Below are 14,243 nucleotides of genomic sequence, written 5' to 3'. Positions count from 1 at the left end.
ACAGGCAAACTCTGTAAAATTGAGATGTGATGGGATACTTTGAGGCTATGATACATTTTTAAACCAAACTCTTAACTGTTGTCTGGCTTTTAAATCAAACACCATGGCATGGTGTGTGTTTATGAAACCAAACTCCCTCTCTTCTGCACAATAATTTCTCATCCACCACAATGCCCAGCACATTCTCTGTTCCCTGGCTTTCTGTGATTCCTGAACCTTGCCCAGATCCTGACTAGGAAACTGCAGTTTTCTTGGACTAAAACCATGTCAGGGATCTTGTCCACATTTAAACAGTCTAAATGATTGCTAAATAATGCCCAAGCACATGTCCCAGCCTTGTTTAATTAATATGTATGTGGAAAGTTGTAGCCACAGAGACATCAGGGTTTCCAAAGCCATGAGTCAGAGCTCTACAGGCTTCCATGCTTCTTGATATGTGATATCAGGAAATGTGCCAATGGGAAAGTCAAGAGTGTCTGGGTAATCTGAGTGCTAAGTGTGCTTCAAGAGCTCAGACCTTTGACTCAGAACATCATGGGATAAAAAGTGATTTATGGACTACCAACCTTGCCTGTGCTACTCACTCCAAGGGGGTCCAAGAGCTCTAGCTAGGCTGTTGTTACTTCTCACCACTTTTTGGCTCCCAGCAGTAGAAATACAAATTCAGTTCACTAGTTGTTAACATATTAGCTTCTAATCTTTTTTTTAATCTATTTTTTTTGTCAGAAAATATTATACCAAACCAAACGGCCCACAAACAAAACAATAAAGCAGCAATTCCTTGCATATTCTGTTGCTAGGTCACTTCTTAGGATTAAATATGTTTGTTTCTCCTGATTGAAACTGAATGTGTGAATCATTAATGATGAAAAATAAAACTTTTTCAAAAGACTGATGCAAGTCTGGGAAGCTAGCAAGAACAGTTTTAAAGAAGGTTGCTAAAATTAGCAAGATGGCCACAACAAGAAATTTGGACTTGTGTCTGGATGTGAAGAATAGCTTTATTTAAAGCCAGATCTCTTACAAAGAAAGAATGCACTTCTGTTCAGTGATGGATCCAAACTCCACATCCCCCTCAGTGGAATGGGGGGGAGAAGCAAAAGTGAAACTTTTAGGTTGAGATAACAGTAAAATAATTGAAATGGAAAAAAAAATAATAACACTAAAGTAAAGAGAGATAACATTCAAGAAAAACAACTTATCAAGTGATGCACAATGTAAATGCTCACCACCTGCTGGCCAATGGCAAACGCTGATTGATTTATTACTCATTTCCATGCACCAATGCTTTAAATAAAAAACTTCCATTTAGTATAAAAATTTTCCTAAGGTTTTGAAGGAGATCTCAGCTTTGGGAAGAAGGTTGGACAGACTGCAGTTCCATGGTACCTGTCAATCAAAGGGGCCGACACCTCTATTTTAGAAACCCTTCAACATTTTCACTGTCCAATTATAACAAGGAACTGAAGCTGTTGTCTGTGAGTGATTTGTGACAAATAACTGAAGTACTGCTGTGTTCTTTGGTTGTGACAATTGTTATTTTTAGGGCTAAAGGAAGGAAGGGAAGGCGTTGCAGTTATTTTAAGACAGATTTAGTTTAAAGAGTGAAGCTGTAGTTGTATACGGATAATCCATTTGGCAGGTCTGAAAATAGCAAGGTCACATTAACCAGATATTTTTAATTAATGTACTTTAGTACAAAGAGCAGAAATTTATGGACAATCCCATTCTTTGAAGAATGAAGGGGTCATTCAAAGAATGTGTGCATACATGTGCACACACTTTTTTTTATGATGTTCCCAAGAATGGCCCAGGATTGCAGCACAGCCTTGAGAAATTTGAAAAATGTGTGTTTTGTTAGCCAAGATTAATGGACTGTTTTGAGATGTTTACACCAAGGTACTGTGACACTTGATGTTGAATTTTCCTCCTTTAGGGATGCTAAAAAACAGGAGGAACAGAGGTGTTTGGTTGTTTTTTTTTTTTATAAAGGAGCTCTTTTACTTTTATGTATCAGCCCAGCTGCAGAAATTCTTGACTATGATCTGTTACCTGCTGTACTTCTGCCTTTCAAGGAAGAAGATTTTGCAGGAAGAAATGTCAGGTGTTCTCAGGATGATACTTTTTTGATTCCTTTATTCAGGCAAAAAAAAATTAAAACCATTAACCAGCTTTTGAAGTGAACAAAGATGAGAAAACCAAGGAGTCTCTCTGAAAGCAAATAACTCCTATTTTTCCTCACTGTACATAATTTGCTCATCTTTGAAAGCAAATCATTCATGGGAACATTATGCAGCTTTGATGACAAAATTAATTGGAGGGGTGGGTCAAGAAACTCCTGTGGAATTTCAACACACCTGACGACGAGGGTGTATTGCATGCTTAAGGCAGGGAAAAATCACTCCTTCGAGTAAGAGCTGAATTTAATAGGAATTCCTATTTTGCTTTGGGACAACATCTTTCACTGATTTAATCCTCTCCTGTATGTACTTGTATCATACGAGGTAGTTGTGGTTTTCATTTTACATTCAAGTCTATAGTATGATGAATAGCTATTGTCAGCTTTACTTCACCCTGACCAGTGGTTGCACCAGTGGAGGTAGGCTAGGGTCAAGGAGATGGCCTCAAATAATCTACAATTTTCCTAACCCTATCCCTATCCTCCTTTCCTCAGGGCCTTCCTTTATTTATCTTTTTTTCTTTCTCTTTTAGTGTCCCATCTATCTTGCAGCTTACTGAGGCTGGAACTCTGACTAGAAATGATAGATCACTTCATATGTCACACTTTATTGTTTGTTGCACTTTTATCACATTTCCAGCATCTTCTTTCAAAATCAGTCCAACTCTGAGGTATATGGTTCTAATTTGAATTACAGAAAAATTCTGCCTCTTTTGTTCACTTGGGTATTTCCCTTTCATTCAATGGATTATTTACAGCGTAGTGGAATTCAGCACTTCAAGAATTGACTTCATATGATTTACTACACATTAGTGTTATTACTGTATTAATAAACTTGTAAAGCCTGGCCTTGATAGTATTTGATTGAAGCTGATTTTTTCTGGAAGTTCCCGATCAAGAAAGTTACAGCTCTTCTCAGAACAAAAGTAGGGATAAATTCACTGCATATAGCTATTGACAATTTTCAATGAGAAACCAGGAATAAAAGCAGAAATATAACATTAAGCATAGACAGGTAGGAGTGGGAATGGGAGAGAATATTAATTAAGGAATATGGCTTGTTAGAGGAGGTATATACTGGGCATTTGAGGCTGGAAATTCAGATGGGTAACGCTTGGACTTGTTTGGTGAGAGGGTTGGGAGGAAATGAACAAGCTATTTAGAGTGGGCTGGACAGATACAACAGTGCAAAGGGCTGCAGTGGAGGTAAGCCTGAGCCCAGTGAGCAACACACTTCTTTTTATGAAGCTCAGGGTAAAATTTGCTTTCTGGGCTGCATACAGACATCACTGGCTCATACCTAATTTTTGATGCAGCGGTATACCTAGGTCCTTCTCTGCAGTGCTGCTCTCAATCCATTCACCACCAAGCCTGCATTGAAAATGATGATAGCTGCAATCCAGACCTTTCACTTGGCCTTGTTGAACTTCAGGAGGTTCACAATGGCCCATTTCTCAAGCCTGTGAAGGTATCTCTTCCCTCAAGTGTGTGTTGGTTAGGTGAGCAGTGATGCCTTGTGAGATAAAAAAGGGGTTCTTCAGCTTCAGACCATTAGAACTCAGTAGAGATAGACCTATAACAGACTTAGTTTAAAGAGCCTACTTGCCATTGTCAGAACTGGGATTTAAAGATTTACCATAAACATAATAGGCAATAACTTGCATATAGACTGAAAAGATAATATTTTTCTACAGATATGTAAACTGTGCCTATGTACTAACCAGTAAGCATCCTTGTCAGGCTCAAACAGCCTATGTAAAAATGTTAAATATTAGATGAGAAGCAAAAGGATTACTGGGAAATAAAGGAAAGACAATTGGCTAAACATACCCCTGAGGCCTGCATCATAAGCATCATTATTTTATTGGATAAGTAAAATACCAGACCCTGTTCACTTTGAGCTACCTGACAAACTAGCTGCAATTCTAGCTGATAATCACTGCCTTTAAAACTAATGGTTTTGATACAGATTCTCTCCTACAGCCAATTGTTACAGCAACTGAAACTGTTAAGCAGCTAGTCACATTTTCTGATTCTGAGGAACTTATTTGCAGCTTTGGCCCAGACATGAGCAAAAACAGGCAAGGAACTGCTTTAATTTATGCCACTGTCAGACTCTCTCACGGTCTCTCTACCACTGGAGTTCCTCTCTGCCACAACCTTTCATGCTCTGACTAGGGATTTCCCATGCAAAAATATACATATGTGCAATGCACAGATGGTTTGCATATGCGCAGTAGGCTTATCATAGCTGATTTACTGTGTATGCACGGACCATCTGTGCAGCACATGTGCAGCAGGTCTGATGTGTACTGGACACATTGGACTTACTGTGCATGTGCTACACAGTTAATCTGCACACACACAGTAGCCACAGCTCTGACTGAGTTGCCAGACATCCAGATGGCCAGAGTCCTTAAATCCCTTCCAGAGAAAAAATGAAGATGGAATAAGGATGTTTGGTTTTGTTTGGGTTTTTTCCTGGAGTCTAACATAGCTTATCCTTTATCCTCAAATGTAGGAATATATTAAAGTGGATACACCATCTCATTACATTTTAGTCTAAAATCAGAGACAGAGAGCAATTCTCTCTGTCATGCATGTCCAAAAACAACTATAGAAAACAAAACAGAGTTGTGATAAAGATTCTTCTCTGTAAACTTTTACAGAACAAGCAAATCCATAACAAGTGAACTACACAGGCTTCTCTTAAAGAGGACTGGCAGATTTTCTGACTACAAAAAGCTTTTCAATCTGGAAATATTTAAATTATTCAGGTTAATGCTCAGAAAACTCACCAACCCAGATCAATCACAAGTCGCAGTCTCAGGAATAGAGTTAGTTGTCTTGGGCCTTGCCTTTTGGGTGGTTGAGATTCAGTGTGTTAGAGTGCACATGCCGTTTGCTTTCCCGTCATTAAGACTGTAATCTAATAACACTGTCCCTAATGTTTTTGACGAATTCCCTATCAATAACTCTTCCCTAAAACTAAGATGCACTTAAACATGAAAATAACTTATTGGACCCACCAGCATTTTGATTGTTGCTAAGCAGGCTGGTAGTTCCAATGTATGGAGAATTTATCTATATTTACTTACTGGGGAGAAGTCTGAAAACACACTGCATCTGTGGCTGGCATCCAGCTATTTTTTGCATGACCTGAAATGCACAGGGGAGTCTTCTCCATTTCTTCTGCACTCTGGGGAAAGGCCTCTCTTGCCTTCATTTGCACGCTGAGGCTGTCAAACTCCCAAAGTGGCAGCATAGAGGTGTTCTTCCTAAACGTTATCTTCAGCAGAAAATTCTGCTTACAAACACCAGGCTCAGATCATCCTCTCCAGAAAAAAAAACAAAAACATTAAGGGACCACTGAAAAATAAGACATGAAACAGAAGTCTGAGGCATGCAAATTTGCATTCATATTATGTGACTCAAAACTACAAGAACATACAGCTTTTAGATAAACAAAAAATCACATTGTTTTTTCTCTCATTGCATGTTTCTGCCTTGCAGACATCATCAAGGTCTGCTTGTTGTGTTTTCAAGTGGAAAATATATTAGGTGCCTTACCCATACACACCAAGTTGTGAGGTGCACCAAGACTTCCTCTACTCCATTCTGAACCAGTCCCATCAACACAGACCTTCCCAGCCTAACCCTGAGGCTCTTAAGTTTGCCAGCCTGTCTCCAGGAACCCAAAGAGGACAGAATGCCTGAATGAGGCCTGATGAGTGCTGAGCAGAGGGCATCACCCTTAAACCTTCTGGAAATAAGAGAAAATAGGAGAAGACCTGTCAGAGCAAGCTCTCGTGTGGCACTGGGCCAGGCAGCGCTGTGGCCCCAGGCTCCTATTCTTGTCATAGGCTTTGTAGCCACCAACATGGATGGAGCCTGGATGGGCATGTGGGGGTTTCATCACCCATGCGGCCACATCAGGGCAGAGTTCAGCACCCTGGGATTCACCTATACAATCCCTGAGATGATAGGTAAACCAGAAATAATGAAGGATGGGGCAGGGGAAGAAGGGGGAGAGAACAGCTGGGGGATCAGAGCACATCTGCTGCTTCCACTTAACAAACTGTAAGTTTAACACTTACAAGTTGCAAGGAGCCAAACACTCCATCACAGACAGCTGCTCTGCAGGTACTCAGCACTACATTCACCCCTGCATCATTGTGAATAGGAATGACTCAGCTCCAGCACTGCACATCTGTAGCTATCCCAATACGAAGACCGAGGTCACCCTGACTACCATTTCTCCAGCCTTTCTTCCAGGTGAGACAAGCACACCTTACTCATGGGGGCACAAAACCTGTCCCGAACAAAATCTGTTCACTGCTGCCTCAGCACTGTTCCCATAGTGCACAGCATCACTGACCTCGTCTGTGAACACAGGTAGGACAGAGTTTCTTTTGTAGATTAAAAAAACAAGTTATAATATTTTCTTGCACCACAAAGGACTGAATATCCAGTCTACTAACGAAAGCTTCATTTGCCTTTGTCCCTCCCCTACAACAGCAACTTTCAACAAATATTTTCCTATTCTAATTTTGTGTTCTCCTGTAATCTTTCTAACTCACTTCGATCTTCATGTAAGTTTAGTTAAAATAGTTTAGTTTAGTTTAGTTTAGTTCCTATTAACCACATATTAACCTATTAACCTATAGTTTAGTTTAGTTCCTATTAACCACAGACATTTCAAAATGAAGTGAAGGACACCTGAAGCCCTGACAAGGAAGATGCCTGCTCGGGGTTCGACTGAGAGGAGCCTCAGGCAATCAAGATCCCCGCGGCCCCTCCTCACCAGGAAAACAGGAACGATAAACAAGGTGTAAAAGCTCGCGAACTGAGATAACGACGCGTGAAACGGATTCGGCTGGAGGAAATTAGTGCAATTTACTGCTGTTTATTCAAATAGTGAGAAAATTAAACCTCACTATCCACCCACCCACTGCTCCCCTTTCGCAGTCGGAGCTGCGACTCCCATGGCTGCCGGCTCCTGGCCGGAGCCGCGCTCAGAAGCGCCTGGCCCCGCTCTGCCCAAGCTCTCGACGCTGCTGCTCCTCGACACACCGTGTTCCAGCCTGGCCCCGCTCTGCCCAAGCTCCCGACGCTGCAGCTCCTCGACACACCGTGTTCCAGCTCGGCACCGCCGCAAAAGGCCTACCGGGGCACGCCTGTCCGCAGAGGACGCGGCGGGACTGTGTGTCTCGCTCCCGGGAATTTGCCTTCCGCCTGCCCGCAGTCTGGCACAGGCAGCCTTTCCCTCGGGTCAGCCAGCACCCGAACGCTGCCGGCGGAGGTTGGGGCCAGCCGCCGTCGGTCCGTGCTGCAGCGCTGCCGTGTTGCCTGCGGGGCTCCGCTGGGGCTGGGCATGGGGCTGCCACGGAACTGGCTCGGTCAGCCCCGGTGGGGCGGCCCCAGTTTGTCCTCACAAAGACCTGCTTCTTCCCCACGCACAGACACACAGCACGGCCCTTTCCAGTCCAATGGTACCTGAGCACAGGGGTTTTGTCTGATGGGTTGAGTCTGACTGAAGAGCTGGCCACAGAGCTGAGAGAGGCTCCTGCCTTGGAGCGCCTGTGAGAGCTCCCCGCTCCAATTCCCACTCTGTTCCCTAGCAATCAGGGATATCTCCTTCTGGCATCACCACTTAGCCAGAGAGGAGAAACAGCCTCCCCAGGGCACAGCAGAGTCCCATCACTGGCCACAATCAAGTTCGAGGTTGGTAAGGTGCCGGCTAGTCTCTTCCAGGCTGCCTCTCCCACACGAGGGCTGGGTGAGGTCACCTTCCAAGGTCCCTTCCCACCTGGGCTCTTGCAGGATCCTATGATGATTCCATTTTCAGACTAGGAATAATGGTTCTTTCTCCTTAGCTCTCAGTGGCCCAGGGACTTGCCTGTGGAAATGAGCCCCTGCCTGTGGCAAGAGAATATGCAGGGCAGATGTGTTTCTGGGCACAACCTTGGGCAGGTGCCACCTATGTGCACTGAAAAAGAGGACACTGAGATGGGCTTTCTCCTTGAGGCCAGCATGGGCCATGGGGTGAGAGTGTATAAGGCAGGACTGGAAAGCTTTCACAGTGTTTTGCCCTGGTTAGGTGGAATGGTGCTGTTGGAGATGTCAGCCTGGCTCATGCTGTTACCTCGCTGCTCTCCCCTCACCCTCATCCTGCCATGTTTTGACTGAGGCATAGACATGAGAGAGTGAAGCAAATGGTACACAGCAACGCACACCTAACCCCACCCTGCCACAAAGGAAGAAGAGAAAAAGATTTCTTCAGGTATCTGTCTTTAATCAATATGTGTTTCAGGTACTAAAGAAGCTTTGTAGAGAGAATGTCGGAGTCCAAAACTGAAGGCAGGATCCCGGGTCTTGGTAACTGACAACTGGAAGAGGAAATTAGGAAGAAAAGAGGTGAAGATGGTGCCTCATTCTCCATAGCTGTCCTTAAGTGAAGGCTGTGCAGCATAGCACATTGGTGGGCAGGCTGCCTTACCTTTCCCAGGCTGTATTCTGCTGGACCTGGAAATGATCCCTTTCCAGGAAGTTTGGTTTTTAGTCCCATTGAGAACTTGGGAGCCCTGCTTTTGTAGATGTCCATATCCACCTTGTCAAATGCCGCAGGACCTGGCGTCTGCAAGAAAAGCAATGAGGTTGGTGGGTACAAGACGAAGTGTGGATTCTTGCTGAGTGTCCATGAGTACTGTGCTGCTTTAGGTGGCTGGTCAGAGGAGCAGTGTGTGAGGCCTGGAGACTTGGGAATGAGGGCTCCTTGGGAAGAGAGGTAGATTTCCCAGAGGACGAGGGAGATTATTGCCTTTCGTGCCAGTGAGCTATACTGTGCCAAATGTGCTGGTGTGGAAAAATGAGGGTCTGCAGGTGTTGGTGTTACTGATAATAGCAGAGCCAGAGGCCCTGTGGCTTCTTGTCCTTTGCTGCAGGTGCAGGGAAGCGTGTGTTATATGGGGATACGGCCGGCACTGGGGCCCTTCTGCCCTGAGCAGAGCAGCTGAGCTTCTGCTGCTGCTGTGAAAGAACAGAGAAGCACAGCTCACCTTTGCCAGGTCTTGAAAACAACTCTGGTATTTACTCTTCCCCGTCATGGAGTAGCACGGTTCAGCATGAGTGTATGCTGTGTGGGGTCCCAGAATCCTGGGCAAGGTGTAGGTGCCAGGACCTGGAAAAGGAATAGGAAGATAGCGTAGGTCAGTCCTGTGGGAAAGGATGCAGTGCCTGCCTGAGTGGAAGAGAGTCAGCCTGCCAAGCTGGCTGTGAGAAGCAGGAAGGATCTCCTGCCCCTCATCCCAATGCCTCTGGCTTTTGTTGCATGTGGTGTGCCTTGGCTGTTTGAAACCAGAGCGAGCTGCTGGTTCTTCTGTAAGATGGGAGAAGTTGGTGCTGTGCGACAGCAAAAGGTTTGTTGATCACACACTGTGGCTTGCTGCCCAGGCTTTTTGCTAGGCCTGTTCAAGAAGCTGCAGACACTACCTGGAGGACACACAGGCTGTAAGAGTTTCTGTTTCCCCAAGTTCCGTACCTGGTGTTCGGGAACCTTTTAAGTCCTTTGGTCGGGACGCCAGGCTATTCGCCGGTGCAGTATAGTAGACGTGTTTGTTGGCAGGATCCGTGGTGTAGTCACCTGGGACAGAGAAGGAGGCAAGTAAAGAACTGAAGCTGGGAACCTAACTGCAAGCCAAAGAGAAGTCAGGAGGAGGTGCTCAGTCTTGCTTGTTTTCTGTCTGGAACTCTCTGAAGCCCATTCAGGGCACGAGCAGAGGGCTTTGTGTCCCAGCGGCACAGGGCAACAGTAAGGCATGCTTGTCTGGCCTGAATGAAGGGCTGCAGAAATTGCTACTCACTGGGTCCAGGGGTGACCAAAATCTTGCTCTTGGGACGTGCTGTCACAAGTGCTGATGGAGCCACCTGCTTCCCAGTCTTGGTAATGGATGATTCGATGAAGTACCGAGGACCTGGTGAGCAGGTTGCTGCGGAGGGAGCTTTGGTCCCTCGAAATGAGTATGCAGGGGCTCTGTCTTTGGTGGGATCATGGGCCATATGACCTGGGAAAAAAAGCCTGTGAAAGGACCTGCGCCTGCAGCTGTGTAGTGAAAGGAGGTTTCTAAGTGGAAGCAAGTGCTGTGCCGTGCCTCCCACTCCCACTGCCTCCCCTGATAGTTAGTTTACCTGTTAACCCAGGGAGCCCGTACTTGGGACCTGGGGTAGTGTATTCTGCAAGGATTGGGCCCCGTCGGGGATGAGGTCTCCAGGTGCCTACCCAGGGTCCCTCCATGCTGGTGGCTAGAGAAACTACAGGAAAAACAGGAGAGCTACCAAAGGGCTTCTCTGACACAGCGCTGGTACAGAGCTTTCCTGTAGCCCAGAGCAGGAAGAAAGCAAACTAGCATCACGAGAGAAAGTGAAGGAAAGTGAAGAACAGCAAGAAGTAGCAGATGGAAGAAAAGGAGGAATGGAGAGAAGCAGCAAGTTGGAAGCAAAGATGCAGCAAAAAACTCCTGCTGTGCCCTCCAGCAGTAATTGTTGGCGTAGAATGCAGCGCTGGCCTGGCTGGGAGGTAGCCTCCGGCGCATCTACACACAAATTTGCTCAGCTGGAGTGTGGCGCTGACTGGGCGCGGTGCAGGAAGGGATGCCAGCCCCTCGGTGACATCATAATCCATTGCTAGGCGGATCCATCATCATTGACGTCCATCACCAGGTGATGTCTCAAAGGGCTGTTCTCACCCAGTGATGAGCGAAGCCCACTGTGATGTTGAGACCCTTAAGCTGTTCATGCTGCAGTGCTGCCGTATTGCCTGCAGGGCTCCTCTGGGCCTGGGCATGGGCCTGCCATGGAACTGGCTCAGTCTGGTGTGGGGCAGCCCCAGTTTGTCCTCACACAGACCTGCTTTTGTTCCCATGTGCCCAGAGACTCAGTACAGCCCTTTCTAGTCCAGTGGTGCCTGAGCATGGAGCTTTTTTCACCAAACAGAGTGCAATAAACTTATCCAAGACCAATTTGTTGTGAGTAAGGAGACACTTCTGTATTTCAGTGCCAGGAACAAGGGGGATTACTCCTCCGAATTTGTTCTGATTAGCAAACAAAATTCACCCATTTTTTATGCTTTTTCTGCTGTGTCATTTTTACATAAGTTCTTTTACATAGTACGCATGATCTGCCCATTCTTAAATGTAACCTTTACAATGATTGGTTTCACTAGTTATATAACAACAATAATATTCCTACACAAAGACTATCATTTGCCATATCTACTGAGATCTACTGATTGGAATCCTGATAGTCAAATTAGGATGGGAAGGGTAGGGGGTTTCCAAGCACACTAACTGGTGTTCATGACCATTTCCATAGCTTCTTGAACAAGGCATAGGATACCTGGTAACTTCTTGGTAAAGTTTCTCTGGCTGAATACTTTAAAAACAGAAATACTAACATTCCATATCATATACTTCATAGTTTTCTACTTGCAATCAGAACTAACACTTTTGTCTTTTTTATTTTTAAATTATTTTATCAGTGTATTGGTAAGAGGCTGAGTAGACTGAAGTGCTGGCCACAGAGCTGAGAGAGGCTCCTGCCTTGGAGCGCCTGTGAGAGCTGCCCACTCCAATTCCCACCCTGTTCCCTAGCAATCAGGGATATATCCTTTTGGCTTTCCCCTCACCCTCATCCTGCCATGTTTTGACTGAGGCATAGACATAAGAGAGTGAAGCCAATGGCCCACACCCACACACCCTGCTGCAAAGGAGGAACAGAAAAAGATCTCTTCAGGTATCTGTCTTTAATCAAGATGTGTTGCCGGTATTAAAGAAGCTTTGTAGAGAGAATGTCGGAGTCCAAAAGTGTAAGCAGGATCCCGGGCCCTGATCAGTGCAATCTGGAAGGGGAAGAAAAGAGGTGAAGATGGTGCCTCATTCTCCATAGCTGTCCTTAAGTGAAGGCTGTGCAGCATAGCACATTGGTGGGCAGGCTGCCTTACCTTTCCGGTATTGTAGTCTGCTGGACCTGGAAACCGATCCTTCCCAGCAAGTTTGGTTTTTAGTCCCATTGAGAACTTGGGAGCCCTAGTTTTGTAGAGGTCCAGATCCACCTTGGCAAATGCCGCAGGACCTGGCGTCTGCAAGAAAAGCAATGAGGTTGGTGGGTATAAGATGAAGTGTGGATTCTTGCTGAGTACTGTGCTGCTTTAGGTGGCTGGTCAGAGGAGCAGTGTGTGAGGCCTGGAGACTTGGGAATGAGGGCTCCTTGGGAAGAGAGGTAGATTTCCCAGAGGACGAGGGAGATTATTGCCTTTAGTGCCAGTGAGCTATACTGTGCCAAATGTGCTGGTGTGGAAAAATGAGGGTCTGCAGGTGTTGGTGTTACTGGTAATAGCAGAGCCAGAGGCCCTGTGGCTTCTTGGGCTTCTGCCCTGAGCAGAGCAGCTGAGCTTCTGCTGCTGCTGTGAGAGAACAGAGAAGCACAGCTCACCTTTGCCAGGTCTTGAAAACAACTCTGGTATTTACTCTTCCCCATCATGGAGTAGCACGGTTCAGCATGAGTGTACGCTGTGTGGGGTCCCAGAACCCTGGGCAAGGTATAGTCGCCAGGACCTGGAAAAGGAATAGGAAGATAGCGTAGGTCAGTCCTGTGGGAAAGGATGCAGTGCCTGCCTGAGTGGAAGAGAGTCAGCCTGCCAAGCTGGCTGTGAGAAGCAGGAAGGATCTCCTGCCCCTCATCCCAATGCCTCTGGCTTTTGTTGCATGTGGTGTGCCTTGGCTGTTTGAAACCAGAGCGAGCTGCTGGTTCTTCTGTAAGATGGGAGAAGTTGGTGCTGTGCGACAGCAAAAAGTTTGTTGATCACACACTGTGGCTTGCTGCCCAGGCTTTTTGCTAGGCCTGTTCAAGAAGCTGCAGACACTACCTGGAGGACACACAGGCTGTAAGAGTTTCTGTTTCCCCAAGTTCCGTACCTGGTGTTCGGAACCTTTTAAAGTCCTTGGGCCGGAACACCATGTGATTCGCTGGTGCAGTATAGTAGACGTGTTTGTTGGCAAGTTCCGTGATGTAGTCACCTGGGACAGAGAAGGAGGCAAGTAAAGAACTGAAGCTGGGAACCTAACTGCAAGCCAAAGAGAAGTCAGGAGGAGGTGCTCAGTCTTGCTTGTTTTCTGTCTGGAACTCTCTGAAGCCCATTCAGGGCACGAGCAGAGGGCTTTGTGTCCCAGCGGCACAGGGCAACAGTAAGGCATGCTTGTCTGGCCTGAATGAAGGGCTGCAGAAATTGCTACTCACTGGGTCCAGGGGTGACCTCAATCTTGCTCTTGCCACGTCCCATCATATGTGCTGATGGTGACACATACTTCCCAGTCTTGGTAATGGATGGGTGGATGAAGTATCGAGGACCTGGTGAGCAGCTATCTGTGGAGGGAGCTTTGGTCCCTCGAAATGAGTATGCAGGGGCTCTGTCTCTGGTGGGATCATGAGCCATATGACCTGGGAAAAAAAGCCTGTGAAAGGACCTGCGCCTGCAGCTGTGTAGTGAAAGGAGGTTTCTAAGTGGAAGCAAGTGCTGCGCTGCACTGTGCTATCACCTCCCCTGATAGTTAGTTTACCTGTTAATCCAGGGAGCCAGTACTTGGGACCTGGGGTGCTGAATTCTGCAAGGATTGGGCCCCGTCGGGGATGAGGTCTCCAGGTGCCTACCCAGGGTCCCTCCATGCTGGTGGCTAGAGAAACTACAGGAAAAACAGGAGAGCTACCAAAGGGCTTCTCTGACACAGCGCTGGTACAGAGCTTTCCTGTAGCCCAGAGCAGGAAGAAAGCAAACTAGCATCACGAGAGAAAGTGAAGGAAAGTGAAGAACAGCAAGAAGTAGCAGATGGAAGAAAAGGAGGAATGGAGAGAAGCAGCAAGTTAGAAGCAAAGATGCAGCAAGAGCTCCCTGCTGTGCCCTCAAGCAATGATTTTCTGCCAGGCCAGCAGCAGTGGAGAAGCGCAGCGCTGGCCTGGCTGGGAGGTAGCCTCCAGCGCGTCTGCACGCGAGCTTGTTCAGCTGGAGTGTGGC

The 14,243-nt window shown here is 46.4% G+C and overlaps 2 protein-coding genes across 2 annotated transcripts; both read right to left on the bottom strand.

Moving 5' to 3' along the window:
• Window positions 1-8,472: 8,472 nt before the first annotated feature.
• LOC119702157 (outer dense fiber protein 3-like) lies at window positions 8,473-10,478 on the bottom strand. Its single transcript, XM_038139689.1, has 6 exons — window positions 10,367-10,478; window positions 10,042-10,242; window positions 9,720-9,821; window positions 9,238-9,359; window positions 8,679-8,816; window positions 8,473-8,568 (listed from the first exon to the last, which is right to left on the bottom strand). The coding sequence occupies exons 1-6, from the start codon at window positions 10,470-10,472 to the stop codon at window positions 8,473-8,475; spliced, it is 765 nt and encodes a 254-aa protein (XP_037995617.1). The 5' UTR covers window positions 10,473-10,478.
• A 1,500-nt stretch (window positions 10,479-11,978) lies between these two features.
• LOC119701833 (outer dense fiber protein 3-like) lies at window positions 11,979-13,903 on the bottom strand. The gene is made up of 6 exons (XM_038138983.1): window positions 13,792-13,903; window positions 13,472-13,672; window positions 13,150-13,251; window positions 12,668-12,789; window positions 12,177-12,314; window positions 11,979-12,074 (listed from the first exon to the last, which is right to left on the bottom strand). The coding sequence occupies exons 1-6, from the start codon at window positions 13,895-13,897 to the stop codon at window positions 11,979-11,981; spliced, it is 765 nt and encodes a 254-aa protein (XP_037994911.1). The 5' UTR covers window positions 13,898-13,903.
• Between the last annotated feature and the right edge of the window lie 340 nt (window positions 13,904-14,243).

This window comes from Motacilla alba, chromosome 5 (assembly GCF_015832195.1).
Source record: "Motacilla alba alba isolate MOTALB_02 chromosome 5, Motacilla_alba_V1.0_pri, whole genome shotgun sequence".
NCBI lineage: Eukaryota > Metazoa > Chordata > Aves > Passeriformes > Motacillidae > Motacilla > Motacilla alba.
Note: the sequence above shows the minus strand (reverse complement) of the source record. Positions and strands in the feature narration are given on the sequence as shown.

Coding starts and splice junctions, on each gene's coding strand:
- LOC119702157 (XM_038139689.1), bottom strand. CDS start 10,472: ATGGAGGGACCCTGGGTAGGCACCTGGAGACCTCATCCCCGACGGGGC. Junction 10,243..10,366: donor CGGGCTCCCTGGGTTAACAG/GTAAACTAACTA, acceptor TTTTTTTCCCAG/GTCATATGGCCCATGATCCC. Junction 9,822..10,041: donor TTTGGTCACCCCTGGACCCA/GTGAGTAGCAAT, acceptor TCTCTGTCCCAG/GTGACTACACCACGGATCCT.
- LOC119701833 (XM_038138983.1), bottom strand. CDS start 13,897: ATGGAGGGACCCTGGGTAGGCACCTGGAGACCTCATCCCCGACGGGGC. Junction 13,673..13,791: donor CTGGCTCCCTGGATTAACAG/GTAAACTAACTA, acceptor TTTTTTTCCCAG/GTCATATGGCTCATGATCCC. Junction 13,252..13,471: donor TGAGGTCACCCCTGGACCCA/GTGAGTAGCAAT, acceptor TCTCTGTCCCAG/GTGACTACATCACGGAACTT.